Raw genomic sequence first — 27699 nt, 5'->3', positions numbered from 1 at the left:
GTGCGGCTATTTATACATCGTCAGCTGTTGTGGAAGTCGCTGTTTATGCAGCGGATCCTGCAGAAGACTCCCATGTTTACATAGAACGGTGAAAACAGGAGGATGAAAGGAGGAGGAATGTTCCTCTGGTTTTAATGAGAAACCTTCATTTAGGTTTGATTGATTTTATCTGCTCGTGTTTTATCTCGTGCTGGAGTCGTAGCTTCTCCTCAGGATGAGCTGCTCCCACTCAGATCTGAATATAATAATCATAATTCTGTGACTTAACAATAATCGTATAGATTTCAGTCATTTTAGCCTTGAGCACTTTGACTGAAGAATACAACTATAAATACACACACACACACACACAGACACAAACACACTCACACACACACATAGCTCAGTAACAACATGGACGCCAGCGTAACAGTATGAAAATAGCGTTTCTTTACTCAACTCTGCAAATTACTTGTAAACAAATACAGATTACAGATTAATAACTAAAATGAAAGTAAGGACATACATTTTTCTCTGATCTGCATTAGTTTCATTCATCTGCAAACGTTACACACTAAACATGACACGGATCAGAAACACTAACAAGGTTCACGTCAACAGGTTTTCTTCTTAAATGCAGAGTTACAGTAAAAGCAGAGAAGACAAACAAATCTTTATCCAAACAATGCAGCTATTTTGTAAACAATGTACTAATGTATTCAATCTGCATTTACTTCATACTCGTGTCGATTCTGAATATTTAAAAGCAAGTAGATGAAACAAGCTGAAACATGTGAACACAGCTAAAGTCCCGAGAGCCAGAAATACACAACATGTGATTCACCAACACTATTTAAATGTCTGGTGCCCCCTAAAATCTACACATTTGAATAGAGCCTGATCAATTTAACAAAAACTTTTATTTCTCTGATTTCTACTTGCTTTTAAATCTGTAAGGTAAAAGAAAACGTATACCTTACAGAAGAAACAATGGAGAAAAGATGTATATTAATATCTTAGGTTAAAATATGTTTATGTTCAACATTATCTTTCAAATTCTTTATATCTGATTGTGTTTAGTGAAGATTTTTGGTTTATAGTTTAACTGTAAAGCATCCAGCCTTAATTACGTTTCTTTGTTATTATGGTTCAACAAAGAGTATCCAAGGAATCATGAATCACATCATTTTTAAGATACATATATGATAAAAAAGTATTCCATAATATTGACATCATTCCCCTGACAGGCCCTGAAAACAAATAATGAATATTTTGCAAATATTTCAGAGTGAAACTGCAGCTACTCTTTGATTGTCTTGGATCTTTATTTGATTCTCATCATTGTTAAAGTTAAAATCTGCTTCAGTCACGTTGGAAACTGTCTGAGATCCTCAGACTGAAGCTGTGACTCAGACATGTTGAATATTATCTTAAAGCCGGAGCTCCAGAACAAATGTCCAGTCTGGATCACGGAGACACTGGTTTAAACATTCGCTGATTAAACACAGATTAGAAAGTTGCAGATGATTCTCAGCAGCGACTGTCACAGACACTTAAACTGACGGTTTGAGCTCATTTAGCTGCTGGAACAGTTTCTACGGTTTCTGCTGCAGAGCTTTTCAGGCAGCTGCTGGTTTCAGTTTATGCCAGAGCAGCATTATAATGTCTTTAAAGAGACGTGCATGGGGTTGCTGTGTAAGCAGGGACTGTTTTTAGAAGCTTCTCTGGTTGGTGGATTGGAAACGCTTGTAAGGAGCTGACACTAGAAGCACTCGAGTTGCACACAAGAACATTTTCAATGCAGGATTTCTCATTTTCAAGCAGCTGGGATACATGTGAGATGTGGGAGCTTCCTACAAACAGCCGAACATCCCGTGAAGCATCTAATGAGTGACACGCTGTCGGAGCAGGAGGAAGCAGACTTCAGTAAAAGCAGCCGAGACGACTTTAGCGAGTTCTCAGAAGTTAGAGGTGTCCTCTCGATGAACCGTACGTTTCAAACATCTCACGATAAAACTCGAGGAAACCCTCGACCATGTGGAGAGCGAGGCGGAGCTGTCGGAGCATCTTCAGCTGAGAACACAAGTCTTTGATTGTGACTGGGCTGCACTCGCTGCAGGAGGCAAGGAAAGAAAGAGGAGAAGAAGGGAACAGGAAGTTATTTCATCAGTCAAAGCGATAAAAGAAAAATGCATTCAAAGCATTTAATAATTTCTACAACTGTGCGTTTATGAGTGTGTCTCCGCAGGATTGGAATAAATGTCCCTCAGATTTGGCGCGTGGGGGAGTTCGGCTCTGAGGCATTTACCCCCCCCTCATGGAAACAGAGACTGATGCCTGAGGGTCCACGCGTCTGAGAGCCTCCCACCTTGTTTGGCTCCCACTGCGTTCTGCGTCTCCTCCTCCTTGGACTTCTTGGCTGCATCGAGGGCGGCCACTTTGGCCTCGTGCACCTCCTTCAGGGCGTTCCACTCCTTCCTGTTGTTCAGCAGGCGGTCCAGCATGGGGGTGATCTGCACGTGGAAGCGGCTGAACTCCTGAGGAACGACGAGTCGACAGCGATTCATCTCACGCACAATAACAAGTTCAAAAGAAGTGCTGCTTGTTTTTATTAATTAATGGATATGACACAGACAAATGAGTCTCACACGGTGAGAACAAAGACAAGTATGGTCATTCCATTGAAAATAGAAATACACCCCCCCCCCCTCCCCCCCTAGAAAAAGTTGGGTTAGATCAATAACTGTAAATAAAGATGGATGACGCATTTCTACCTCTTTCTTCTTCCTCCTCTTCCTTCCTACAAAGCTGAAGATAAACTACCCTGGATACAGAAGCTGCCATCGGGTGCTTTGATGATCTAACATCTGCACAGTAATGCAGATGTTAGATCATCTGTTGAACAGACTCACCGTCAAATAACTAAATAAAACCAAGTTTATCAACATCAGTGTGATAGGGATGAACTTAAATGACAGAAAACATCTCTATGTTTTGTTATTAGACTCAAATAACCCACAGTTTAGCTGTGATCTTTGGAATTACAGGGTCGAGGCAGTGTGTGTTTGTGTGTTTGTGTGTGTGTGTGTCTGACCTTGTACACAAACGCGCAGACAAAGTCGATGAAACCACACTGAAGCTTCGGCAGGTCCTCTGCTTTGTTTCTGTCCATCATCGGCTGGGGAGGAGAGAGAAACGGGTTTGATCTCCACAGACAGACACGACTCAGATATGTGATCGAAATGAAATAATAGTAATGTTGATATTTTTTACCTTATTATAAATACCTTAAAACACCAATACAATCATAATATATGGAAACTGAATTAAGGGAATGAACAATTTTCATGATCAATAATTGAACTGTATTTTGTTTAGGAGCTAGCATGTGTGTGTCTCATCCCTGGATATATCAAAGTAATTTAATTGTGATATTTTTCTTTTTCTGTAGCAGTAAACTAAAGTTTGACAGTGGGTCGACACCGGAGTCGTGGGAATTATGGGAATTAAGACAGGACAGGGTTTTTCCTTCGGGTTTGAATTTAGGATGGAGACGAGACTCGAAGGAGAACAAGAGACAAACGCAGTTAGAAGAAAAGAGGAAAAGACAGATTCATTCCCCGTGGCCGCAGTGTTGGACCATTATCTGGAGCAGTGAAACGTAAAGAGCGGTCAGTGTGCCCCCCCCGGCTCCCTCTCATCCCTCTGCTTCATTCCCTCATGACCTCTGGACACAGACGAGCGAGGAGCTCCGTGAAACGCTCCCTCACCTCCCACAGCTCGGAGCTCCACAGCGTCAGCAGGGAGAACTTCTTCATTTAGACCAGTTTGTGTTTTACCAGCCGTCGACTCGGTGACGAGAGAAAAGTAAAGACTTCGACGAGGGCGTTAACGCTCGACCACGTGTCATCAGATAATGAAGGTGGATGATTAAGACCTGAAAGAACTCTCTCACAGTTCTGACATGTTTTCACTTTGCTGCTGACACAGCGTCTTTTTAAAGGGCGTCGCTTCACGTTCAGGTTCAATCTGAAAACCGCCTCTCGTTTCATGATAAAGTAGATTTACATGGTTCATTCAAAGTCTTATTTACACGTGAAACCAGGAGCGTGCAGATTGTTCTAAGGTGTTAGAGGAAACTATTTGGCTTCCGGGTTCTGATTGGACGCTTCGGAACATTTTAATTTCTTTTGTACAAATTGGGTGAAAGTAGTTTTCTCAGTCAGTGACGATGAATCCGGGGGAAGTTTGTTATATCTGATTAAACCGAACAGAGTCAGAACTGAACTCCATCATCTTTAGTCTCCTCACGTTTTCTACTTAGATGCGGAGAAATAAAAATAGAGCCTTAATTTGAATGAGTCGATAAATGTTATTCTAGTTTCTTCCTCATTAATAAAACTAATAAAACAAAGTAAGAGCTAATAATGTGTTTACAACCATTCTGTCTATTCTCATATATTCAAATCTCATCATTCAACTAATATCTAATGACCTCCCCTGAGGTCAGAGGTCACGGAGGAGCAGCACACCTGGAGCAGATGAGGACTTCAGCCACTACAATAACCCCCCCCTCACTGTGTCCTTACAATGGGCTGTTGCTCCAGGACCGTCCTCTCCAGGTCTCCCTGCTCCCAGAACTCTGCAGCGACAGACAGCGCCACCTAGAGGGGGGTCAGAGTAGGAAGAAAGAAGTAATAATAAAATATACTCAAGTCGACTTTGTCTAATGCTGCAGAGTTATTGTGGTAAATGAAATGACAGCGTTCACGCTCCTCAGTGGTTTGGAAATACGGCTCAGCTGCATTTACGTGACAAAATATTTGTCCATGGCATCATTGATCCACTAGTGGGCAGTGTTTCTGACAACAACAAACATGGCGACGGGGGAGGAAGTTGTGATAGTTGTGCGTCTTATGTTTGTCTCTCAGCAACTCGCAAAGTCTATTTTAAATTACAGGATACAGAAATTCTTCCTCATGTCTCCCCCCCCCCCCAGGTTTATTTTGGAACTGCGCCATTTTGTCCATTTCAGAGGACGAACATAAATATGCAACAAAATGAGTAATCTCAATAAGACTCCGTACGGTACGTTTTTGATTAAACATTAATTATACAGTTTATAGTTATTCTCAGAGGTTCTTTATTATGTTTGTTTGATCTGAATTCCTGGAGTTGAATTATATAAAACAGAAAAACCAAAAAGACTTCCATTGATGTTTTGTTAGTCGCAGTCAGTCATGAAAGATGCAGCTGAAGCACGATTCCTCTCTGGTGCTCAGGAGCTTTTTACTGAGCAGGAAAAGCTCCCGTCCATTTTGTAAAAATCACCCTTTAAAGCTTCAGCGTCCCATAAATGAGAATCTTATTCACTGCTCAGCCGGCAGTTTTAGGGCTTTTTGTGCCTTGATGGGATGAAGCTCGTTTTGTCTGCCCTCACAAACCAGAAATTGAGCAAACGCGGGATGAATAATATGAGGAATTCAGCTTTCACCACAGAAAACCTCATTTTAGAAAGGGGTTAGTCATCAAGCCAGTTAGAGGGAGAACAATCACCTGGAGGCCGTGGCAGCACAGAGTCTCTGTGCGTAGGAAGTGGAACCGAGTCAAAAATAAAATATCAGCTGTAAAAATGTCAGTGCAACACTCCATCAAGTTTAGAGCAGCTCAAGCTTTCGTCTCTCCAGAACATCTCAGGGACGTCCGTCTATCATCCATGTAAATCTGAATTTATTTGATTTTTATACAAGAATCCAATCGTCTTATCAGTTTAAATCACAAACCAGAGATATAACAGAGGCTCGTTTTAAACTAGCAGCTTATTTGAGGTTCTAGCGTCAAGTGTCTGATCTCGATCGTCACAGAAGGTTGAAATCGGACGGCCTTATTCTGCAGCTACGACATCCAGCCGCTGTGTTCAGGGAGGAATTCATCTCCGACGAGAGGAGTTTGGTTATCACACTGCTCTTAGAAGAGAATCCACAGGAGGGCGGCTGCTGCTGGTCTCCTGTCAGTGTGTGTGGGATGAAGAGCTGACTCACCAGGAGCTGACCAAGGTGAAGGCAAAGAAAAAGAAAACCCACTCGTTGTCCAACAAATATAAAGGTGGAATAATCCATCAGCTGCTGTTCAGGGTTTGATCAATAAAGCATAAATTGGTTATAATAAATGATAAGGTCTTATTCAGAAGTTATGTTGAATATCTCACGACACATGATCGTAGTGTAGTGTAGAGATTCACAATCTGACATACTTCTGTGACAGACTAAGGCTGGGAGCCTGGTGCTGAGGAAATGGTTGGTAGTTTGAATCCCTCAGTTCGACGCAGCTGACGGTCTGGTCCTCTTATTGCATCACTAGCTTGCCCCGCCCCCCTTACAGCAGTCGCCTAGCATCAGAGCGCAGGCTAAAGAAGTTCTTTGGTTGAATAAAAAAAACTTGGATTGTTGTTTTTCAGCTGTTCGGTTTAATATTTATCTATTTCCTGTAAATTACATTCTTATGATGTTTTCACCTCGGTTCGTCACTGAAGCGCAATGAATCATGGGATATGTCGGGCAGGAGCTGGATGGACGCATTTGTCAGAGCCCTCGAATTATGAAGCAATTAGCCTTTCGAGGGATGAAGCCCCAGAATTGAGAAACAGCTGACTGAAGATGAAGATGGATGACGTGTCTCCACCTCCCGGCCACGATCCAGAAGTGAAGCCGAAATATTCCAGACACGAAAGCTGCCATCTTGTGCCAAAGATGTCGTGAGGCGCCGACCAATCAAGAATTAGTCTGAGCTGTCAATCGTGACATGTAACCTTGTTTTTATATCATCGAATAAGGAGTTAAAACTAACTGGACGTGTACTTTGACTTTTTAGATCCCATGTCCCATCCACTAACATGGAGAAGGATCCGTTACTGATTCGAACTGAGGTGAAGAATCTTGCCTCTGTTCCAAACTGGTTTGACTGGTGATATCTTTACTCTGAAACAGGTTGAAGCCAAAAAGTATTTCGGTCCCGAGCTGTGAACCAAACCAGCCTCCGACGTAATGAGGCCGTTTGAGGTCCATTAATTTAACAACAATATTAACGAGCCAACATTTTAATTGGCCGATGATGCCGCGGGGCTCCCCTCACTTATTCTCTGAAGGCCACAGCAGAACAGTAACCTCCTTCTGACCCCAATTCAGATAAATACATACACAAATTTAATAGATTAGTGTACTACGTGAAAATCTTAACTTAAGTGTGTCACTCAACTGAAGCAGGAAGAGACTCACAAAAGTAAAAACACAAATAATTCAAAGTGGGATCAGGTCTCATTTAGCTGAATTTGATGTGAGACACAACAAATAACACAATCTTCTAAACGGGTTAAAACGTGAATCATTGTGTTTTCTTTTAAAGGCTGAAAGTGATCGAGCGAGAAGGAGAAATTAAGAAAAAGACAAAACAACAGCTTCTTCAGTGATGCATGTTGAAACCGCACAGCGCTCCTGCTCATTTACTGAGTCTCCTCGTGCTCCTTCATTACACGGGGAGCATAATAAACATGGAGTCGGAATAATCCGTCAAGGCCTGAGGTGATCACATTATATATGTTTTTGCCAAATGGAGGAAGGGATGTGATTTAAATTACCATTCCTGCTTTTATTATGGACACAATGCGATTGAGTTTCCAGCTTATGTTTCCATAAAAGAATGTGAAGCAGCTGAGAAACGGCTCCTGTGCTCGGTGGATTGCAGAAGGTAAAGAAATCACAGTGACACGCCTGTTTGCAGCCTCGACCGCGACGTGGGTATTATCCATCCCTGAAATAATACATTGAGCCTCCTAACGGGGGTGGGGGGGGTGAACAGCAGCAGGTTGCTGTTGATGCATGAGGCCATCAGGCTTCGACAGGATGTCATTCTGTCGCCCAGCCGCTCCTGGAGCCCGGGTACGTGGGTGTGTCTTGGTTCAACAAACAGCTGGACAGCAGCTGTGAGGAGGTTTTACAGATGTGAGCTCTGAGTGAAACCTGCAGATCACACACAGGAGTCGTACCTTGCTCTGGATCTCCCACGGCTTGGCGATCGCAGACAGGTCACAGGCCGTCATCATCATGGCCCTGTAGGAGCACAACGCACAGGCCGACATGAAGTGCATGTGTGTGTATGTGTGTGTACGTGTGTGTACTCCTCCCCGGGCTTGTACCTACATGACAATCTCCTTGCGCGTGGTCTCCAGCATCATGTACTGGGTCCAGTCGTTCCAGTTCTCGTAGGTCTTGGACTGGTCCACGATCTTCTGGAACATCGTCCTCTTCCTGAAACACAACACACGAGTCTTGTTGGTTCTTTTTTGCAGTCCTCATCAAATGCTCCATTCTGTAATGAAGGGTAAACAATATGTCCTTATTAATAATAACAACGGAGGGAGCTGCTCTGCGGACTGACTTGAAGTAGAGCGCCAGGTCAGTGGCGATGATGGCGATGTCCATGAGGTGGATGACGGTGTCGTGCTGACGTCGGTTCAGGTTCTGATAAATGTTCAGTGACTGAAACACAAGAGAAAAGGCTAAATTACAGTAGTTGTTTGCAAAGGTAAAGGTAGAATATGAATAAAATAAAAATGAAGAATGAATTATGGGAAATAAAAACATAATTTCCTATGAAAATAGATCTTTAGAGATTTAAAAAAAGATTCTAAAGGATGAAAACGATTCTGACTGGAGCCTTCATCTCTTTCCCAGTAAGTGGAGCATAATGGCTAAATACTTTCTACTCCACTGGACAGAGATTCAAGGCTTTTGGGGAAATCATGTTTTATTTCATATTACGTCACCTCTTCATATTTACAGCCAGACAGTTGTACTACATTGTGTTCCAGTGCTCAGGTGCTCAGGTGTTCATGTGTTGGTGCTGCCACCTACTTCCTCTCTCAGCAGAGTCTTTCCAAACTCCAGATGGTGTCTCTCCATGATGGAGGAGCCATGAAGCTTCGCCAGAGGATTAGCAGACCTGAACACACACACGCACACACACACACACACACACACACACCCAGAGAGCATGATGGGAGGTTACACTGTGATGAATCATGCGTGGGGAACCCAGGGTGGGCCTGCCCCCGCTGCGTCTGCGGCTAATGGCGGCGCTCATTAGCTCATCCATCAGCAGGTGGAGCAGAGCAGCTGGAGGCGTATCTGGTCAATATCCGCTCATTGATGTTCCCGGTGTTTGACGCGAGCTTCACCCAAAGAGCTGAGGTCGGCTCGTCTGCAGCCCAGAGGAGTGGCTGCTGTCACTGTGAGTCAATTACACACAGTGACAGCAGCCACTCCACCACCACCACCACCACCACCACCACCACCACAACCGTCTGGTGCCCAAAGTGTCAGGAAGCTTCTGAACAAATGGAGGAAACTGAAACTGGAAGAAAATTGGGTCATAATCTGTAATCTGAGTATTTTACCTCCGTTTATTATAGTTCATATAGTTTGAACTCTGACAGGCAGCAGCAGTTTGTCCTCCGACTGCAGGAGACGTCTGCTGGAGACATGAGGACAGACCGAAGACAAATCAATGAGAGGAACTTGTCTTCACTCTGCTGGTGACTTCATGTAAACCACTGGTGGATCAGCAGCTTCCCTGATTCTCTTTTCTCTAACGAACCCTGAAGCTAATCATCTCGACTGACTCACGTCTCCTCTGTTTGTTGAACCACTTGACCACAAACAAACTTTGTCGTCTTTCTGTTACACAAAACTAACGTGTATTAAATAAATGAGTGAAACTGTTTCTTCTTTTGCTTCTTCTATTGTTTAATTCTGTCTCTACTTCTTGTGATTGGTCCAAAAAGGTGAGAGTCTCTGGGAGGTACAGCGGGTTGTCCACGAGCCTTAATGTCAGTGGTTCAATGCCCAGATCCTCCGGTTAAAGATCAATACCTCCTGTTAGAAACTTTTCTATAACTTTTCAATAAGACAAATTAAATTAAATTGTACTCAGTTTGGCTTTTCAGGGATCGAACCTGTCACCTCTCAGTTTTTTTTGACACACACACACACACACACACATGCAGCTCTTACTTCAGCTGGTAGAGGTTGTTGGTTCCTCTGTGGTCGATGTCGTGGCACAAGCCGGCGGTGACCATGGCCATACACTCCAGGTCCGTGAAGTAACGCTTCAGATCACCTGTCTGAGAACACACACACACACACACACACACACACATTAAGGGTTCAGTGACACACAAAAACCAGTGCAGATATTTTCACTGGTTACAACAACAACAAGTTGCACACATATAAACAATAACAACACTCGCTGGTTTTCTTATTAACGACCAGTTCATGCAACACTGACTCATTTCATCGTTTGCAGACACACTTCATCATCTCCCTGTTACTCCTCCTTCCTCCCTCTCTCTAACACACAATCACACACAATCACACACACTCACACACACTCACACACATCAAACACACAACAACAAGGCGCAGGCTCGTGAACACATGAACAGAACATATGAAGGAGGAGGAAGATGAAAGATGAGGTGAGAGGATTTACTGGAGGAGAGGAGGAGGAAGAGGAGCTGGAGAGCAGGAGGTGAAGGATTGATGATTCATTAGGAGGAAGAGGAGGAAGAGGAGGAAGAGGAGGGAGGACAGAGTTTCCCTGACCATCAGTAGAGTGAACATCGTCTGTCCCACGTTGAATCCATGTCTCCAGTTGTGGTAAGTGATTCTCCTGTAGCCTTTACTGAGCGAGTAGATGAACCTCACCAGCACCTGCAGGTCACAGTTTATTATTGGACCAGAAACATTAAGTCATGACTCAGCAGAACGTGTTCAAACTGCTTGTTTATCTACAACCGTTGAAATTACAAATACCAGTAGTTGCATATTTTCAAATACTCAACGTGTAATGTACAGACACACAACTACACACAAACGCACTCAGGTGTGACCTCATTTCATTCTACTCATTTCCTGGTTGTGCAATTTTCATTTTCTTTTTCTTTCACTTTCCATTCACACTGAATATTATTTTTACACATTATTGCTAATTTAATTATTTAAGTTTCTTTTACTTTCCCCTTCGCTGCTGTAAAAGCAAAGTTAATCTTTCCTGTGTAATACCACGATCGTGTTCTTGATTTCTCTCATGTTTACATTTCATTTTCATAAATTGTCCTCTTCACTGACCTCAGTACAATCACATCATGTCACTATGATCTTGTGCTAATGATTAAATTCCAATATTCTACAGCTGCTTCACTACAGAAGCTTTTCTAGCTCCTTCCTTTCATTTCCTTCATGATGTTGCTGTAGTCTGACTTCCTGGAAGTAGACTCTGTATTCTGAGACTATTTCAGGAAGCTCTTCCTCCCTTTCTACTTCCTGCCTGTCAACGTCCTCCGAGCTGCAACCTACACACAGACTCTCTCCACGTTGGATGAAGATGTGAATGTGTTTTCTCTGCACGGAAAGTTTTTTTAATGATTTTAATGTTTAAATGTTTCACCACAACACGTCCAACTTCCTGAATCTCACTTTGACATTGCAGCTGTTTTTGAGAAGATGAAACGAGCGAACAAACTGCAGATGGACCGAGCACCCACCTCTCTGGGAATGTGGAACTTGTCCACCACCTTCAGTTCGTAGTACATCTGGATGCCGCACTTCACCAGATCCAGTTCACTGTGGTCAAAGTCGCAGAAGTGAAACTCTAAGATCTCAGATTTCTTAGAGTTCGGCAAAATCTCCGTCTGTGGACAGAAGATGACGGATATAAAAATCATAATGTAGATATCAGAAGTCGGTCTTTGTTTCTGAATCATCAGGAAATCTGGCCACCGGTGGAATCGATGAAACAGTTTCACAAACTCTTTTATTTCTATTTCTTTCCTCCAACAAAGAATCATGTTACTTCGGGGGAAACATGTTTGTGCCGTGTCTCCTGATGCCGAAAATCTTCAATTCAGAGAAGTCACTTCAGATTTCACTACATCTGCTGATCTCGTGGAATCAGTGAAGGATGTTCTGTGGTTTACCAGGATCTCCTGCAGCTCCTCCTCCTCGCACTCGTCAGGCTCCTTCCCCCATCTATCCCTGGTGTTCTGGGGAAACACAAACCATCAACACTTCACCTTGATGAAAAGGCCTTTCACATCACTCAGCCGGCTCCTGATGTGAGGTCACAGCAGGTCGTCGCTCTTCTTCTCTCTGTCTGTCGCTCTGTATGCTGATAAATCACCTCATACAAAAGCTGACAGCTTATTTCACTTTATTAATGATTCTCACCTCCTGTTTATATCGCATCAAGCAGAGGGATGAGGCAAGGCACTTACCCTGCAGGGGTTGAGGGTTCAATTCCCCTTTAACGCTAGTGTCTGCTGCTTCACTCTTTTTTGTGTTTGCTTAAACAACATCATGGTCCAACAGAAGTTTTATTTAAGCCTCTGATTTAAAAGATGCTGGAAAACGAAATACAACTATTTTTAATTTAATAACAAGGTAAAATATACAAAGGATGCTGAATGATTTTGTAATTTACAACAATTTAGAAACAGAATAAGGTATAGAAAAAATAAAACATTTTATTTTGGCTCTTTCATTCATGCACTTGAAGCACGAATATTGAGTTAGATTCATATGGACATGAAATGTGCTCCTTGTTCCTCTGTGAATCACTGAAGACACTTTTCAAACTAAGAAACTCATGAAAACAACAGTTAAGAGTTAAATTAAATTCGTTATTATAATGTCTGATCATATTTGAAATAAGCTTCAGTAAAGAGTCAAGCACTCTGCAGGGTGTAAAATACAAAAATCCATATTTTCTGAAAAATATTATCTATATCAAAAAGCTTAAATTCAAACGTTTATCTCCAAATTACCATTAAAACCACGTTTCTGGTAACATCACATTGATAAGTGTGTTGACCAGGTGAAGCCAGGTGTCTCTCCTCCACATAACTCACCAGAACGTTCTGGATTTCGTCCTTGCGACACTTGACGTGGTACATCACCATGTCCTGGAAGATGTCCTTCCTGTTCTCCAGCTTGTTCATCCGGTCGTAGGTGTCGGGGTTCAGCACCGACCAGCCCAGGAACTGGGTCAGCGACTGGACACAGCCGGTGTGTGTGTGTGTGTGTGTGTGTGTGTGTGTGTGTGTGTGTGTGTGAGAGAGAGAGAGAGAGAGAGAGATTATTAATATCTTGTTCCTGGAAACATGTGTCTGAAAGAAATGTAATAATCCCAATGTGCAGAGGAACCAGAACCTACTGGTTCTGAAATGTTTCTCATTTGCTTCAAGCAGAAAAGTTCAAGTGAAGAACAAGAACATTTTCTAACTAACAAGCTCAGAACTGTCGGGACTTTCCGCTCGACCGCACGAAATGTCTTAATAAGCGTGAGCAGCAAACTGAGCACATCTGATGGTGTGATTCTCAACGGGGAGGAAAATTTGCTCTGCAAGTTTTTCATGCTTGTTCGCTGCCTGAGGTAGAAGTACTTCAAAATACTACTTCAGTACTTTACTGGAGTTACTATCCACCACAGTCACCACATGCTGTTCTGAGACATCAAGTCAAAACTCTTCCTGCGGTTAATCTTTGCCAAATATCACATCCTGTTCATGAGGAAATGTCAGAAAAAGAAAATGGTTCGTGAAAATACTTTGATTTCCAAACTGTCATGTTGTGTTTTTAACTGGATTCTGAGCCGAGAAGCAGAGAGAGACAGAGAAGCCTCCAGGCCCTGTGATAAATAATGCAGATGCTCTGAATGGCCCGAGTGTATTTATAAACCAATGACTCACACACACACACACACACACACACACACACACACACAGCCTGCACCTCCATCAGCGTTTCGTCCATTTCATCAAAGGGTTTCCCATCCTTCCTGTTATAGAACGTGGCCACGCCCACTATCTCCTCTTTCTTGTTGACGATTGGCAGAGACAGGACGTTCTTGATGGTCCATCCAGAATCGTCCAGAGGTTCTTTCTGTGCACACACGGCTCAACATCAGCATTAATCCCCAACATGACTCACTGCTGCTGCTTCAGTTGAGATCACACTGGTTTTTAAATCCCAGGTCCTCTGGTGCAGAAGCAGAAACGTGACAGAAATGTTACGTGAACTCAGGAATCAATAATTCACCTGCTTCTAAAATCTGCTGCAGCGGATGTTGATGCCTCACTTATTTAAAATAGATGCTCGGCAGTGTGATGCTGCACTTTAGCTTCACCACAGAGCGGAAAAGCTGTGTTTGGATTAGAAGTCAATACTTTTAAATTAGAGGAGCTATAGATAGTAGTTTACTGTCTGAATGGAAATCTGCCAAAACATAATGCAGGGAAATGTTTTCAGTCTGACGGAGTTTGAGATTAATTGTTTCATTCAAAGATCTGTGCAGGTCATTAAAGAAGATGAAAAACATAATGAAGCTGGAAAATGAGACAAACATAGAAGAGAAGAAATAAATATAACCTGCCACCAAACATTATATTTTAAAGCACGATGGAATGAGCGTAAAAATAAACATAACCATGATTCAAACCTACCGAAACATATTTAAAACCATAACAAAATAATCCTAATGTAGTGTAAGGCTTACATTTCAGATTATTAATTGTTGATGAAGACGTTTGGAATCTGGCACCAGGTTGAAATGAATATTAAGTGAAACACATCACAAAATAAGTCCTGGACACAATGAAGCTGAGATCTGGATCAAACTTAATTAGAGCATAAAACATTGTTTTATCCTCGTTAACGTTTCAGACACTAACGGTCACCGGCTCTGGGAAACTGGCTTTAACCACCACTTTTATTAGGAACATGGATAATAAAGATAAGACACTGGGACAACCTTGAGGAAACCAGTTTAAACCAAGCAGAGCGGGGAAGGTGGGACGTGCCACATGTTCACTTCTGTGTTACGTGTTATTATGGTTCCTCCTGATCGGGCTCTGGTTTTCTCTTATGGTGCAAAAAGGTCATTTTTCCATTCATTATTCTCAGCTCTATTTTACTCACATCACTCTGGAGCAATGCAATTACTGTAATCTGACGGCAACATGTTAATGTCATTTATTTTTAACATTAAAATCTGATTACAGTTAATAGGAAAATCGTCTCTAAGTCCATCGAGGTAACAAGGAGCAGACATTTATGGAAACGTGGAGCCGCAGCGAATTTATAATTTTCCTCAATAAATAAATGTGTGAGCAGAAATAATATGAATGAAATGAATGAGCCTCTTTCTGTGGATCATCACCTTCGTACAAACGCATCTGCAAAGTGAACAAATGTAAATGTGACCTGCAACAAATCATCTTTAGAGCTTTTCTCATTTACCTCCTTGATGATATTTTAATACCATTCATCACTACAGTTTTATTAATGTAATAAACTGCAGCATCAAGGCACTAATTTGCAAAAACAATCTTTAATATCCTCGTGCGCAGAGGACGGAGGAATACGTTTTACTGGTGGAACTAAAACTCTCTCTTAACTCGACCTTTGTTTCATGAATCAATTATCCAGTGTTTTCCTCTTTGAACACGATGCACTATGGAGCCTTTGATATTAATTTGACACAGAAGACACTTTAATTTATAAAGTTCTCGTGTGGAAAATGCACAAAGAACTGAGGACATTTGTTTACAAGCAGAAACAAATTAAACTGATGGATGGTTTTTAATTCGTCTGGCGGAAAAACGCATGATTCATGTTTTACTGGGTAATAAAAGTGTTGACTTATTGATTTTTATTTTGATAGTTTGAACATTTTGGTTGTGTGATTTATCTGTTAAGCGGAGCTTCACTGGAAAAAGAACGAAGACGGTGATCTCACCTGGAAGTTGAAGAAATCGTCTTGTGCTGCATTCATGATGTTACAGATCTGAAGGAAAGAGAGGAAAGTTCAGGGGGAGAGTTTCTACAAAGTGAGTTTGGTTGATTCTGGTTTTGTGGTTTAAGAAAAATTAATTGTAGGTGTTTGGGATTAGAGAAATAATAATGACTTTTCTTTAGGTTTGGAAGCAACAAGACTGAAAGAAAGCAAAAATAAATAAGCCTGCTTCCTTTCATCAGGATCAAGGATTTTAATCATTGAGAAATTAACTAAAATGTCCAAAAATGCTGTTTTTGACAATGTTGAAGAGAGAAGCTCCCGTTCAAGGTTCAGGGGCTGTTTGTCACTTCCTTCCACCAAGTTTCAATAAAATCAATTCAGTATCAGCAGCGATTAAACTACAACAACCAGTTAAATAACTTGAATATCTCTCTGAAGCTCATTTTGACTCGAGGGGCAGAACGTTCATATTTCAGACCCTGACAGAGTTTTCATGCTCGGCAGCTCCACAGATCGATTTGCATGAAAAAGCATCAGTGTCACTCTGATGTGTCTCTCAGCTCTGAAGAGAAACTCTCTGTGGAGGAATTAGGTTTTTCACCTTTAAAGGGATAGAGGAGAAGTTTGGGGGGGGGGAGGGGGGATGTGAAGTTGAAAAATGGTGATGAAAGGCTGGAGCAGGACGAGGAGAGGAAGGAGGAAGCAGGAGGAGGACGAGGAGAGGAGGAATGGAGAAGGAGGAGGACGAGCAGAGGAGGAATGGAGCAGAAGGAGGACAAGGAGAGGAGGGATGGAGAAGGAAGAGGACGAGGAGAGGAGGGATGGAGCAGGAGGAGGAGAAGGAGAAGGAGAGGAGGGATGAAGCAGGAGGAGGACGAGGAGAGGAAGGATGGAGCAGGATGAGGAGAGGAGGGATGAAGCAGGAGGAGGACGAGGAGAGGAGAATGGAGAAGGAGGAGGACGAGCAGAGGAGGAATGGAGCAGAAGGAGGACAAGGAGAGGAGGGATGGAGAAGGAAGAGGACGAGGAGAGGAGGGATGGAGCAGGAAGAGGACGAGGAGAGGAGGGATGGAGCAGGAGGAGGACGAGGAGAGAAGGGATGAAGCAGGAGGAGGAGAAGGAGAGGAGGGATGAAGCAGGAGGAGGACGAGGAGAGGAGGGATGGAGCAGGAGGAGGACGAGGAGAGAAGGGATGAAGCAGGAGGAGGACGAGGAGAGGAGGGATGGAGCAGGAGGAGGACGAGGAGAGGAGGGATGGAGCAGGAGGAGGACGAGCAGAGGAGGGATGAATCAGGAGGAAGACGAGCAGAGGAGGAATGGAGCAGATAGAGGACGAGGAGAGGAGGGATGGAGCAGGATGAGGAGAGGAGGGATGAAGCAGGAGGAGGACGAGCAGAGGAGGAATGGAGCAGATAGAGGACGAGGAGAGGAGGGATGGAGCAGGAGGAGGATGAGGAGAAGAGGGATGGAGCAGGAGGAGGACGAGGAGAGAAGGGATGGAGCAGGAGGAGGACGAGGAGAGGAGGGATGGAGCAGGAGGAGGACGAGGAGAGAAGGGATGAAGCAGGAGGAGGAGGAGGAGGAGGAGAGGAGGACTGGAGCAGGAGGAGGATGGATCGACGAGCGACGGCAGAATCAGTGGTTTGGGGAAAAGCACAATGTGATTAATTGCAACGTTCACAAAGATTAGAATTCTACATCATGACAGCGAGTGGCTGAGCAGCGTTGTGAACACTGAAAGGCATTTTGAAATAGAGACTATTTTTAAAGGACAATGCACAGCAGAAAAAGGTTGTTCAGCTAAAGGTTCTGAATTAAAAGTTAATTCTTAATCTTATCCCATCTTCATCGTTTCTAAACTGCTGCTGTTTGGCTGTCGAGGATCTCAACACTAAACGATGTTGTCGAACTCTCTGCAGGTTGTAGGTCTGAACGTGTTGAAGATGACGGGAGAAACACAGCTCCGGGTTTTAGATTAAAATCCATAAACTCTTCCCTCTGACGTCTAAAGACCCAAACAGAACCAGTGTTTGGATTTCTGCTCCAAATCGTTCCATCAAATCTGCCCGAAAACGAACAGAGAGGAAAGAGATGAATCTTCTGGTTTTACATTGGGACATGTTGTTGTTATTGTTGTTGTTATTGTTGTTGTTGTTGTTGTTGTTGTTGTACATCCACTTTAATCAGCTGAACGGAGGTGGCACTGTTTGCATTCGGCTCACCTGGCATTCATTCATTATTCATCAGCTGTCGAGGGGAGGATCAGGAGGTGGATACAATAGAAATCTTTAATACTAGGAGATCGGGTGTTTATGGACGTACTGACCAGTCCGTTCTCTGCCACGTAGACTGGTAAACCACTGGCCAGAGCCCAGTGATCTGCATCAGGACCCCTGGGGATTCAAACAACACAACAATCAGTGCGTCATCATTATCATCAGCATCGTCAGAGGAGACATATTCTACTGATATTCAGGCTGATCATTTTAATTTGAAAGGTTTTCATGGTTTAATGTTCAGAAAACACTTTCCTCAGACTGTCCATCGCTGCAGCTCCTCTTTTCAGCCTCTGTCTCCAACTCTTGGAGATTAATCTGTAATTATCTGTTCATATCTCCTCCAACATGACCTAGTGTCCCTGGTTGTCCTTCAACAACCAGTGTGCAAACTCCTCAAAGACTCACGGTATAACTTTGATTTCTTCTTTTCCGTGGAGGATGTAGTCGATCACTTTGTAGAAGATGATTTCCTGCAGAGGACGAGAGGCTTCATCAACGTGAGGGACAAAATATTTATTGTTTACAAAGATGAGCGAAATGTCAGCTCCCCAAAAGTGAAATCTGTGTTTTCCCCCTGGTGGCGACAGCAGTATAGGTCATAAACCACACCCTCCTCCATGTTAGGAGATGGGACATTGACCAAAATAAAAATAATAGAGGTGGTGAAGGTCAAATATAGTCACTCAAGCATTCCATCACTTTTGGACCTAACTTCTCATGGATAGGTGAGAATCAATGGGGCGTTTGACCTGATGGTGGCGCCAGAGTAGATATCAGGGTATGACAGAGGAGCAGGAGAAGAATCAGCTGTACAGGTCGTGGTTAAGGTGAAATGTCCTCACCCTGCCATCAGGAGTTTTGGGTCCCTCGTACGGGGGAACTTCTCCCATCAGAACAGGCCACAGGTCAAAGAACTCCTGCAGACACACAAACACACACACACACACACACATCAGGATTTATCACAGGACAACAGATCAGAGCTGCTTCCTCTCGTTCATTATTTAGATTCACTCGCTCTCCTCATCAAACAGCATCATTCTGTCTGGAGGTGATCAACACAGCCGCCTCTAAAGAGCGTGTGATATCTGCTCCTCTGAGGCTCCACAGAGCTGCTGAGCGACTGGTTGAGTTTATTCTCAGGAGCGACGCTCATGAAACCCAGTGATGTTAGCAGACGACCATCTGTGCAGACACACAACACGTGTTTGTTCTCACGGAGCAGGTGTTAGGAATCAACCGGCAGCTGCTGGGAATCGTGTGACAGCCGCGGCCGAGAAGAAGCGTTCGAGACAATTTGTATTTGTGATGATAATGATCAGAAGGTGTTTAAGTGTTGTTTCTTTAACAGACACACAAAAAAATAAGCAACGCATAAGCAACGCAAACAACAAGCCGAGAGAAAGAAAGTGACAGATCAGACGAAGGAACCTCGGAGGACTTTCTGAAAATATGTTTTCTCAAAGGAGGAGAAGAAAAACATTCTCATCAAAATTCATTTGGTTTGGGAAAGGTTCCAGAAACAGAAATACATAACTGATGAGCAATGTGGTGGAGTGTGAAATCTCTTCAGATTTTTTTTTATGTACAGTTTTAAATTGATACTTCAGGATTTCAAGTTTATTTGTGCATAAAATATGATGTAGTTTGGGTATTTTGTGAAATCAACCACAGTTTCAAAGATAAATCTAAACCTTGAAATGTTGCTTATCCTCCTCCAGTCTATTTCTTTACCCTGAAGTATTTCATTTTACTCACTATTACTCACTGATGCCTACTTTTGACTCCTGCTACTGTAATATTGCACATTTCCCCATTAGGACTAGGAAAAGGATTATTCTCTTATCTTATCTGATCTTACTTACACATCCACATTTAGAATATAAATCTGAGGGATCACATTTCTTTGGGCGATGCAGCTGTGTGATGTGTAACCTGACATCAGTGGAGCACAGGCAGGATTGTGGTGCCACTTGTTGACCCCTGTATTTGTTGGTTTTGTTGGTTTTCCTGCTGCTGCCTGACCCTGTGTGTACCTGTGTGTACCTGTGTGTACCTGTGGTGACCCACCTTGGTCTTGGTCATGTCCAGCAGACCCACAGAGTAGCGGTCACAGTTGAGGAAAGCTCGGACTGTGTACAAGGCTTTGTGGAACTGCCTCTCGATGTCCGTCAGCTCCTCGAACACCTTACTGGCCGACCACAGCAGCACCTGCACCACAGGACAGAGGACCAGTCAACACAGCAGTTTACCAGCTGCACTGGTTTCCAACAAGACTTGATTCAAAGTGTGTGCTTTCTACAGATTTACTGCTTTATTTTCAACGTCCACTTTATCATCTTTTGTATTACATTCTCATATCATTCATATTGAAGAATGAGGCTACAAGACATTATTATCTCACAGATTTTTAAAGGATTGGGTCTCAGGAGGTCAAAGGTCAGATTCTTAGTTTCAAAACTAGCTCCTAAGTTTTTAAACTAGGACTCAGTAGAGCCCCAGTTTGTTCATATTCCTCCTAAATTATGAATATTCCTTCCTTGGCCCATGTCCCATCCTTCAAACATAAAACGGGCCGGAAAACATAACGTCCTCCACAGACGTAATAACTCCAGTGAGAGGAACAAGGCTGATGAATTGTTACATGAAGGGTTATATGAATGGTTATATGAAGGGTCATATGAAGCCCTGAAGGCCACTCTGTGGACTCACCTGTCCCCTCCTGGTCTCACAGTTGTGCAGGTAACTCAAGTGGAAAACTCTCAGCATCAGGTTGACGAAGTTCAGATACTTGTTGAGGATCTGAAAGGAAACGAGAGGTTGAGTGTAACATCTTCAGAACGTTAATCCTTTAATTACAATATCCAGTTTTATATAATGTGTTAGTAATGTTCATGTTTCTGCATCAGTCAGAGTAGATGACAAACTTTTCAAATCCAATATTGAGTGAAATAATGACGATAATTGCTTGTGTCAAACTGTCACATTTGACAAGTGATTTTAACATCATCACTTCTGTGTTGATAAAGAAATTTTAACTTTCTGAGATCCAGGATTTCATGTCTTTCATGTCTCTTTCGTCTGTTCAGTAGTTTTCTGCTGACAAACAAATAGACGAGTGAACATATTCTCCTCTGCAGTAAAACCTTCATATTTAAGTGGAGCTAATAAACTCCGGGGCTCATGATCCTTGATGAATGAAACCAAAGTCTTTTTAGATGGATCACTTGAGTTAACACAAATCGATCAGAACACTCAGAACACATTTTTCATCATATTTTATTATTTTCAATCAAATTAATTTAGTTTGGCTGTGGCCCAATTGGATTTAATATCAGTTTTTTGTAAATCAATTCAGTCTGAGTGGTTTTGTAGTTTAACATTTGTCGTCTTGTGGAATTATAAGATATTAGTTGAGATGACAACAGAGTCTGCCTCTATAGTTTACAGTTTTCACAGTTTGTGGCTTTTCTAACAAACCTCATTGAAAACGATGATTCTAAAGTTCAGGGAGTAAAAATAAGTTCTGGAGAAAACACATGAAAACCGATGGAGAACGTGTTTATGGTTTCAACACTTTGGTTTTGAAACCTGCTTCAGATGTTACCTCCTCATCTTTGTCCGTGAAGCGCGGCCCGTCCAGCTTGTTGATGGCCATCATGACGGCCACCATGTCTTTACCGTTCATGATGGGCACGGCCAGGAGGTTCTTGGTCTTGTACTCGGTCAGCTCGTCCACAAACTCACTGTAATGGGGGGTCTTTGAGCAGAGAGGCACAGGGGGGGGGGGGGGGGGGGGGGGGGTTATTCAGTATCTGTGGCCCCTGCACCCCTCTCACTTCCAGAGGCCGCTCTGATGAACTGGAGACAGAACCCTGATCTGGGAGAGGGAGGTTTTAGTTTCTGTGCAGATCTGATTTCCTGCTTTGGATGAGGCAGAAAACCAGGAACACAGACGTTAGGTTGAAGCTAAACATCAAAAAGTAACAATTATCATTCTGAATGATTTGTTGATCACTGTCGCAGCGGTGTGTCTGTATGTTTACAGAAATGAAAACTTTATTCTACAGAACTAACGATGCAGAATAAGTATTATCAGTATCTGTAATGGTACCAAACCTCCAGATCACCCGGTATCTAGTAATAATACATTTTTAAATATATATTTCATCATGCAAAGCAGCATAGAGGGAATATGATTATTGCTCTACGATCTCATCTTCATCTTTTACCTGAGAAAACGCAGAATCAAAACATTTGCCTCAGCTCCCACTTTCCTCCTCCAGCCTCAGACACTCTGACGCTGCAGCTGGAGCAAGAAAAACCTGAATATCAACTCAAATAAGAGCTTTTCAAATAAGAGTGAACATAATGTCCTTCACTGCAAAACTAATTATAAAAAAACTCAAGTTATGGACCCACTGACGTTCTGAGTCACCACAGACAAAATCAGAACATTCTTATTTCTTCTTATTCACCTAAAGTCGTGCTTTCTCTCGACACAGTCTAAAGTTTGGTAGAAGTGCAGGAGTGTGGGCTGATCCTGGATCAGCTCTGTTCAGAAGCCTGACAATGCTTTAATATAAACCAGCTCCACAGATCTGGGCAGTTTGACAGCTTGTTATCGGGTGACCTTTGACCCCCTGAAGCCCAAACAGGGCTTCATACCGCTTGTTATCCTCGACTGAAGCTTTGGCTTCATCTTCACCCAGCAGCTCTGTATTTAATCATCCAACAACAAGTTGTCTTTTGGATATACAACAAAAAGAAAATACTTCAAGTCTTCGAGTTGGGGTTTCCTGGGAGAACGTCAAATGACCTATATAACATTTATTCCTTTATAATCCTGAATTAAGAGATGAATCAGTCAAATCTATACTTTTAAACTATAAATTAACTTGAATGGGCAAAGAGAAGACAACCTTATTATCTCACTTACACAATGAACGTTTAATCTGTAATTTAATCATGCATGCCAATTAAAGCCCATTTGTAAATAATAAACACAAGAATTCAATACGTAACCTCCTCGGCTGAAGCAGCCGGCAGGATTATTCCACGTTAACTGGTTAAGTGGATTTCAGGGTGTTTCCGCTCCACTGAAAATAAAAAGAAATTAAAGCGACACAACTATGTAACAGGATAGATTAAAGATGTGTTATCGTGCTGAGTCTGTAGAAATGGCTCAGCAGGGCCTGCGTGACCTCTGCCGGTAATCTGGGATCGCTCTAATTCAGGACAGATTAACCGGCTTCATCTGCAACCTCCTCGGCCGACACTCTGCACCTTCGTCACGTGCACACGCTTCCAGAGCGACCACACCTCAATAACACAGAGTCACTACAGTGCACGGCCGGGAGTGTGTGATTATTTAATTCACTTTGAAGGAGGAACGGCTGGATGAAGTGGGAGAAATGAGGCCAGCTGTTGCTCAGTGCATAATCCCAGTAAAACATAATCCCTGCCATATACCTACAAGGATCCCGACTGGATGAGCGGCCTGCACTGGATTGGACTGGGATGGAAATAGAGCACAGAGACACAGCGAGTCCCAGTGGCTGCCTCACTGCAAAGAGGCCATCCACAGTGCGCTGGCATCGGAAAGTCAATTATAAGGGAACATTAGCTGCTGCCTGGCCGGGACTGTGCAGATCTAAACTGGGAGGCTTTGATATCGTTCCAGTCGCCACATTTCCCATCGTGCTTTCATGCGTTTGTCTGAGACGCAGCGTGACGGACGGAGGTTGGAACCAGCACAATGATGTTTGCTCAGTGGCGGCGGCGGCGGCCAGTGGAGGCGCAGTGGGCTCCGAACTGGCACCAGAACCAAAGACAAACTGGAACAATGGGTTGTGTTGGTACATCAGGAGCTGCAGCTTTCTAATCTCCTGTGAAAAGGTGGGATTGAAGTGATGGAGACGAGGCCTCGTGATCCATCAGTGATGTGGAGGGCCCCTTTGCCTGATTAGGTTTGAATGTCTCAATAAGAGCTTCTGCAGGTGAAGGGGGAGAGACACACACTTGAAGTAGTGCAGTGTTTTCAAATGCCACAGATATTTGTCTGTAATGAGATTGAGCTGCTTTGGTCGAAGGGGATTAGGAGCAGCCGCACTGTGGTGTGACGTCGCCCCCTGGTGGTCAAACAGGGAGAGGACTGTGGGATTAAAATGTTTACGAAGCAATAATCCAATTTTATTTAGAAATGTGTTTTTCCTGCAGTGAGGATTTGCTCCCCGCTGAGTTGGAGATTTATAAACAGTTTTTCTCTGATTCTATTCATATCCACAGATCTGTGCTGGCTCTGGTTCACGACTGCATTCATAAAGATTGAGTCTGTAGGTGGATGTTTCTTTACATCTTTCATAAGTTGTATTATTGGTGTATTTGTTCATGTTTTGTTTTATTTCAATAACTCAAAAAGGTTGCTCACAAAAAATTCCATAGGTCATACTATCACTGTGTTGTATTATTTTACATACAATTTCATTTGTTTTATTTACCTCTTTCTGTTTCAACTTATTTAATTTTCTATATAAATGTATCCTTTTAATTTATTTCATCTCTTTTATTCTCCTCCTTTTATCTGTGTTTTTTTTAAGGTCCCTGTAAATCACTCTGAATCTGCCACCGTGTATGAAACCTGCCCACCTCTTTATATGTTAATTAAATGTATTAAACAGATGTTTTAATACATATTTTGAGTAAGTTAAAACAAAAACACAAGAATAACTTTGTGTCTTTACCTCCGACACATCAGGAATGTTGACCATCTTCTTCGTGGAGGCCACGTGACCCACGATGCCGATGTCCAGGGGGTAAACGATCTCACTGTCCGGCTGCACCAGACAGTCCTCGAACACCGAATCTTTATTGACGTTAAATAACCTGGAAGTAAAGATGAGGACAGTTAAATTATAATGTGCTGTTTGGACTTTAATAACCACAACAGGTCATCTGCCTGTCAGGCATCAGGTGATCTGTTCGTAAATAAGATTCTTAACGGTTGGTATGAAAATGGAGAGCAGTGTCCCCAAGCTGCCGAAGTTACAGAAACATTCAAGGAAACTCAACAAAGGAAGAGGAAGCAGAACGGTTTTAAAGGTTCAGTGTGTAGAAGTTAGTGACATCTAGTGGTGAAGTGTCACGTTGCAGCTGAACACCCCCCCCCCCTCCCATCCATCACGTCATTCTCCCCTTCCAAACATTCAAAGGGTCAAAAGGTTTAGTTTGTCCAGTTTGTGTTACTGTAAAAAAAACAAGGCTGCCTCCGTAGAGAAGATCCTGATGTTAATATAAAATATGTAAATATGAAGTATTTAAATATAAACGGCTGATTCTAGGCTGAAGAAAACAATACTTTATACAATTTAGATGAAATACAATAGTGAAAACATCACTAGGTTTTTTTTAAATGAATGAAAACTTTATGTTATATTATACACCAGTGCATAATCCCTGTTTTCAGTGTTTCAGATGCTACTCTTGGAATGAGATTAATCCCCAGTGACCTTGTTGCCAGCTCGGCCACGCCGTTCCTCTGCCGGTACATGAAGAGGCTCATGCGGTCGGCCCTCATCATGAAGCTGAGATGTTTCATGAGGTTGAAGACGGACTTCTCCATCTGCAGGTTGTCCTGGATGTCCCGCATCAGGTCGAAGACGATCTCGCTCTCCTCCACCATCGTGAGGTCGTGGAACGTGCTGATGTTCACCGCCGTCTTGCGGTTGTTGTCCAGCAGGTCCGAGATGACCTTTGGCCGGAAGTTGATGTCATAGTACTGCTTGGCGAACTGCGGGTTGGCGTCCAGGAACTGCTCGGCGGCGGCTGCGTCCACCATGGCTGCTGCTGAGAGGAGAAACACGCCAGCAGTTTAAATCTCTAAAGCTTTGGGCTGGATGGTCGGTAATTTAAATCCTGAATGGGTTTATCATTAAATATCTTCTTGACTTCAACAATTGCTCAATGCAAAGAATTTAACATGAAGTCCAATATAATTAAACTCGCAATTTATGCTCTAATCATTGGGTTATTTTTTTATGAATAGTCCAATATCCACTTTTCTTTTAGCTCTGGTTTGGTCTCCACCAGCTCCTCATGTTAGTTCACTGTGATTTCATCCTTTAACTGTGAAAATAGCTTTGCTCTGTTTGCTCCTTGTTGAACTGCTGGGCTTCTCTAACATTTTATAGTTATAATTTGATGCTATACAAATATTAGGGAGTAAAACATTTCCAAGGATTTATCAACATATATTTAGATATGAAAAGAAATTCCAATTATTCCTACATTGTTTTTATCAAATGGATCTGACAAACTTTATCACAAATAAATAAACATTAAAAGAAAACACAACTCCATATACAGAGCTTGAATTATGAATACTACAAAAATGTAAACATTAACGCTGATTATGAAAAATGAAAGTTTACATGCTGGATAAAAATAGACACTGATACCGATGTGTCTGTAAAATCAGTCAACCAATATATCGGTCTGGCTCTAAATTGCGATAATAACAATAATAATGACATGCGACTGACTCACAGATCGAATTGATTGATTTAAACATTAATAAATAAATACAGAAGCTGTGTTACCTGTGGAAGTCCTTGTGTTGTCTCCAGTAAAGTGTCTGATCCCTTTGTCCTGGTGACAACTCTGCAGGTGTCGGAGAAAAGAAAAGGGATTAACAAGGCGGTTTTAATGCTCCTGTGTGGACATAAGCCTGCATCCAATTACTACACATGGGATTATGATACCTTCACATGTTTATTGACTCCTCCGTGTCCCATTACCTGTAGAGTCATGAAAACAGATACTCATGGGATACTCAAATATTCTGTTCCTTGTTTGCCTCTAGTGAAAACACACATTGGAGGAGACATTTTCTACATGGATGAACTATTGTTGTGTACTTTGAAGAAGCAGAAATACACAAACTCAGTCAGGCCTCAGTGAAAAGATCCAAACTGTACAACAGTTTCAAAACCAGAAAAGAAATAAGAGCTTTCAGTATAATATTCAATACCATGGTATGTCTGTATCTATGCAGGTTTTCTCATGACAAAATTGTCTTAGATTCCCTTTTATAACTTCACATTCTGTAGTTATTCCTTAAATGTTATTCCTTAATAATCAAACAAGGCCTGAACGTGATTCAAATAATTGCATTACTTCAACAACACTTTCAGATCTACAGGATACATTTATCGCGTCATTCAACCTTATTCAGTTAATCTGTTTCTGTTATCCTGTTGATAACACTCCTTCAGGTCCTGACCCTCCCTGTGTGACCTGTTACACACTCACACACCTTCAGTATTGTTGTATTATATTATGTCATGTTGAGAACATTGTTTAACACTCAGGTCTCCTGTGGCTCACACTGGATCATATGTCAAAGAGCTAACAGAGAGAAAGAAGAGGTCACATCAGTGGGGAGAAGAAAATAAACTTCCTGTTTAAACATGAAACACGAACAGAGGATAATAAAAATGTGCTTCTATTCGGTTCTGTTTCCCTTTTCCTCAACAGACCTCTGTCACTTCTATAAACCTTTAACAAGCAAATTTGCAAAATGAATAAAAGT

The 27699-nt window shown here is 42.4% G+C and overlaps 1 protein-coding gene and 1 long non-coding RNA gene across 3 annotated transcripts; one reads left to right on the top strand and one right to left on the bottom strand.

Moving 5' to 3' along the window:
* Positions 1-406: 406 nt before the first annotated feature.
* pde6a (phosphodiesterase 6A, cGMP-specific, rod, alpha) lies at positions 407-27694 on the bottom strand. Of its 2 annotated transcripts, none has more exons than XM_062394484.1 (24): positions 26708-27694; positions 25619-25955; positions 24854-24995; positions 21718-21870; positions 20823-20912; positions 20181-20321; positions 18953-19027; positions 18516-18580; positions 18158-18224; positions 15832-15879; positions 13827-13976; positions 12944-13087; positions 12014-12079; positions 11582-11728; positions 10641-10748; positions 10047-10156; positions 8889-8976; positions 8413-8513; positions 8175-8282; positions 8021-8084; positions 4569-4643; positions 3074-3157; positions 2348-2516; positions 407-2092 (listed from the first exon to the last, which is right to left on the bottom strand). In XM_062394484.1, exons 2-24 carry the CDS (start codon positions 25945-25947, stop codon positions 2049-2051), a joined length of 2568 nt encoding a protein of 855 aa, XP_062250468.1. In that variant the 5' UTR covers positions 25948-25955; positions 26708-27694; the 3' UTR covers positions 407-2048. The 2 variants fall into 2 exon arrangements, with proteins under 2 accessions (XP_062250468.1, XP_062250467.1); XM_062394483.1 differs by having other exon boundaries at positions 25619-25952.
* LOC133959345 (uncharacterized) lies at positions 22493-25001 on the top strand. Its single transcript, XR_009921784.1, has 3 exons — positions 22493-24109; positions 24399-24445; positions 24868-25001. It is a non-coding gene; the product is annotated as an uncharacterized LOC133959345 (long non-coding RNA).
* Positions 27695-27699: the final 5 nt, after the last annotated feature.

Source organism: Platichthys flesus, chromosome 8 (assembly GCF_949316205.1).
Source record: "Platichthys flesus chromosome 8, fPlaFle2.1, whole genome shotgun sequence".
Lineage (NCBI taxonomy): Eukaryota > Metazoa > Chordata > Actinopteri > Pleuronectiformes > Pleuronectidae > Platichthys > Platichthys flesus.
This window is presented reverse-complemented; position numbering and strand designations above follow the sequence as displayed.

What these genes read in the sequence shown, in the direction of transcription:
- pde6a (XM_062394484.1), bottom strand. Translation starts at nt 25,947, where the DNA reads ATGGTGGACGCAGCCGCCGCCGAGCAGTTCCTGGACGCCAACCCGCAG. An exon ending in ACATTCCTGATGTGTCGGAG is followed by an intron (nt 21,871 to 24,853) that starts GTAAAGACACAA and finishes CTCTGCTCAAAG; the next exon opens with ACCCCCCATTACAGTGAGTT. An exon ending in TGGACATGACCAAGACCAAG is followed by an intron (nt 19,028 to 20,180) that starts GTGGGTCACCAC and finishes GTGTGTCTGCAG; the next exon opens with GAGTTCTTTGACCTGTGGCC.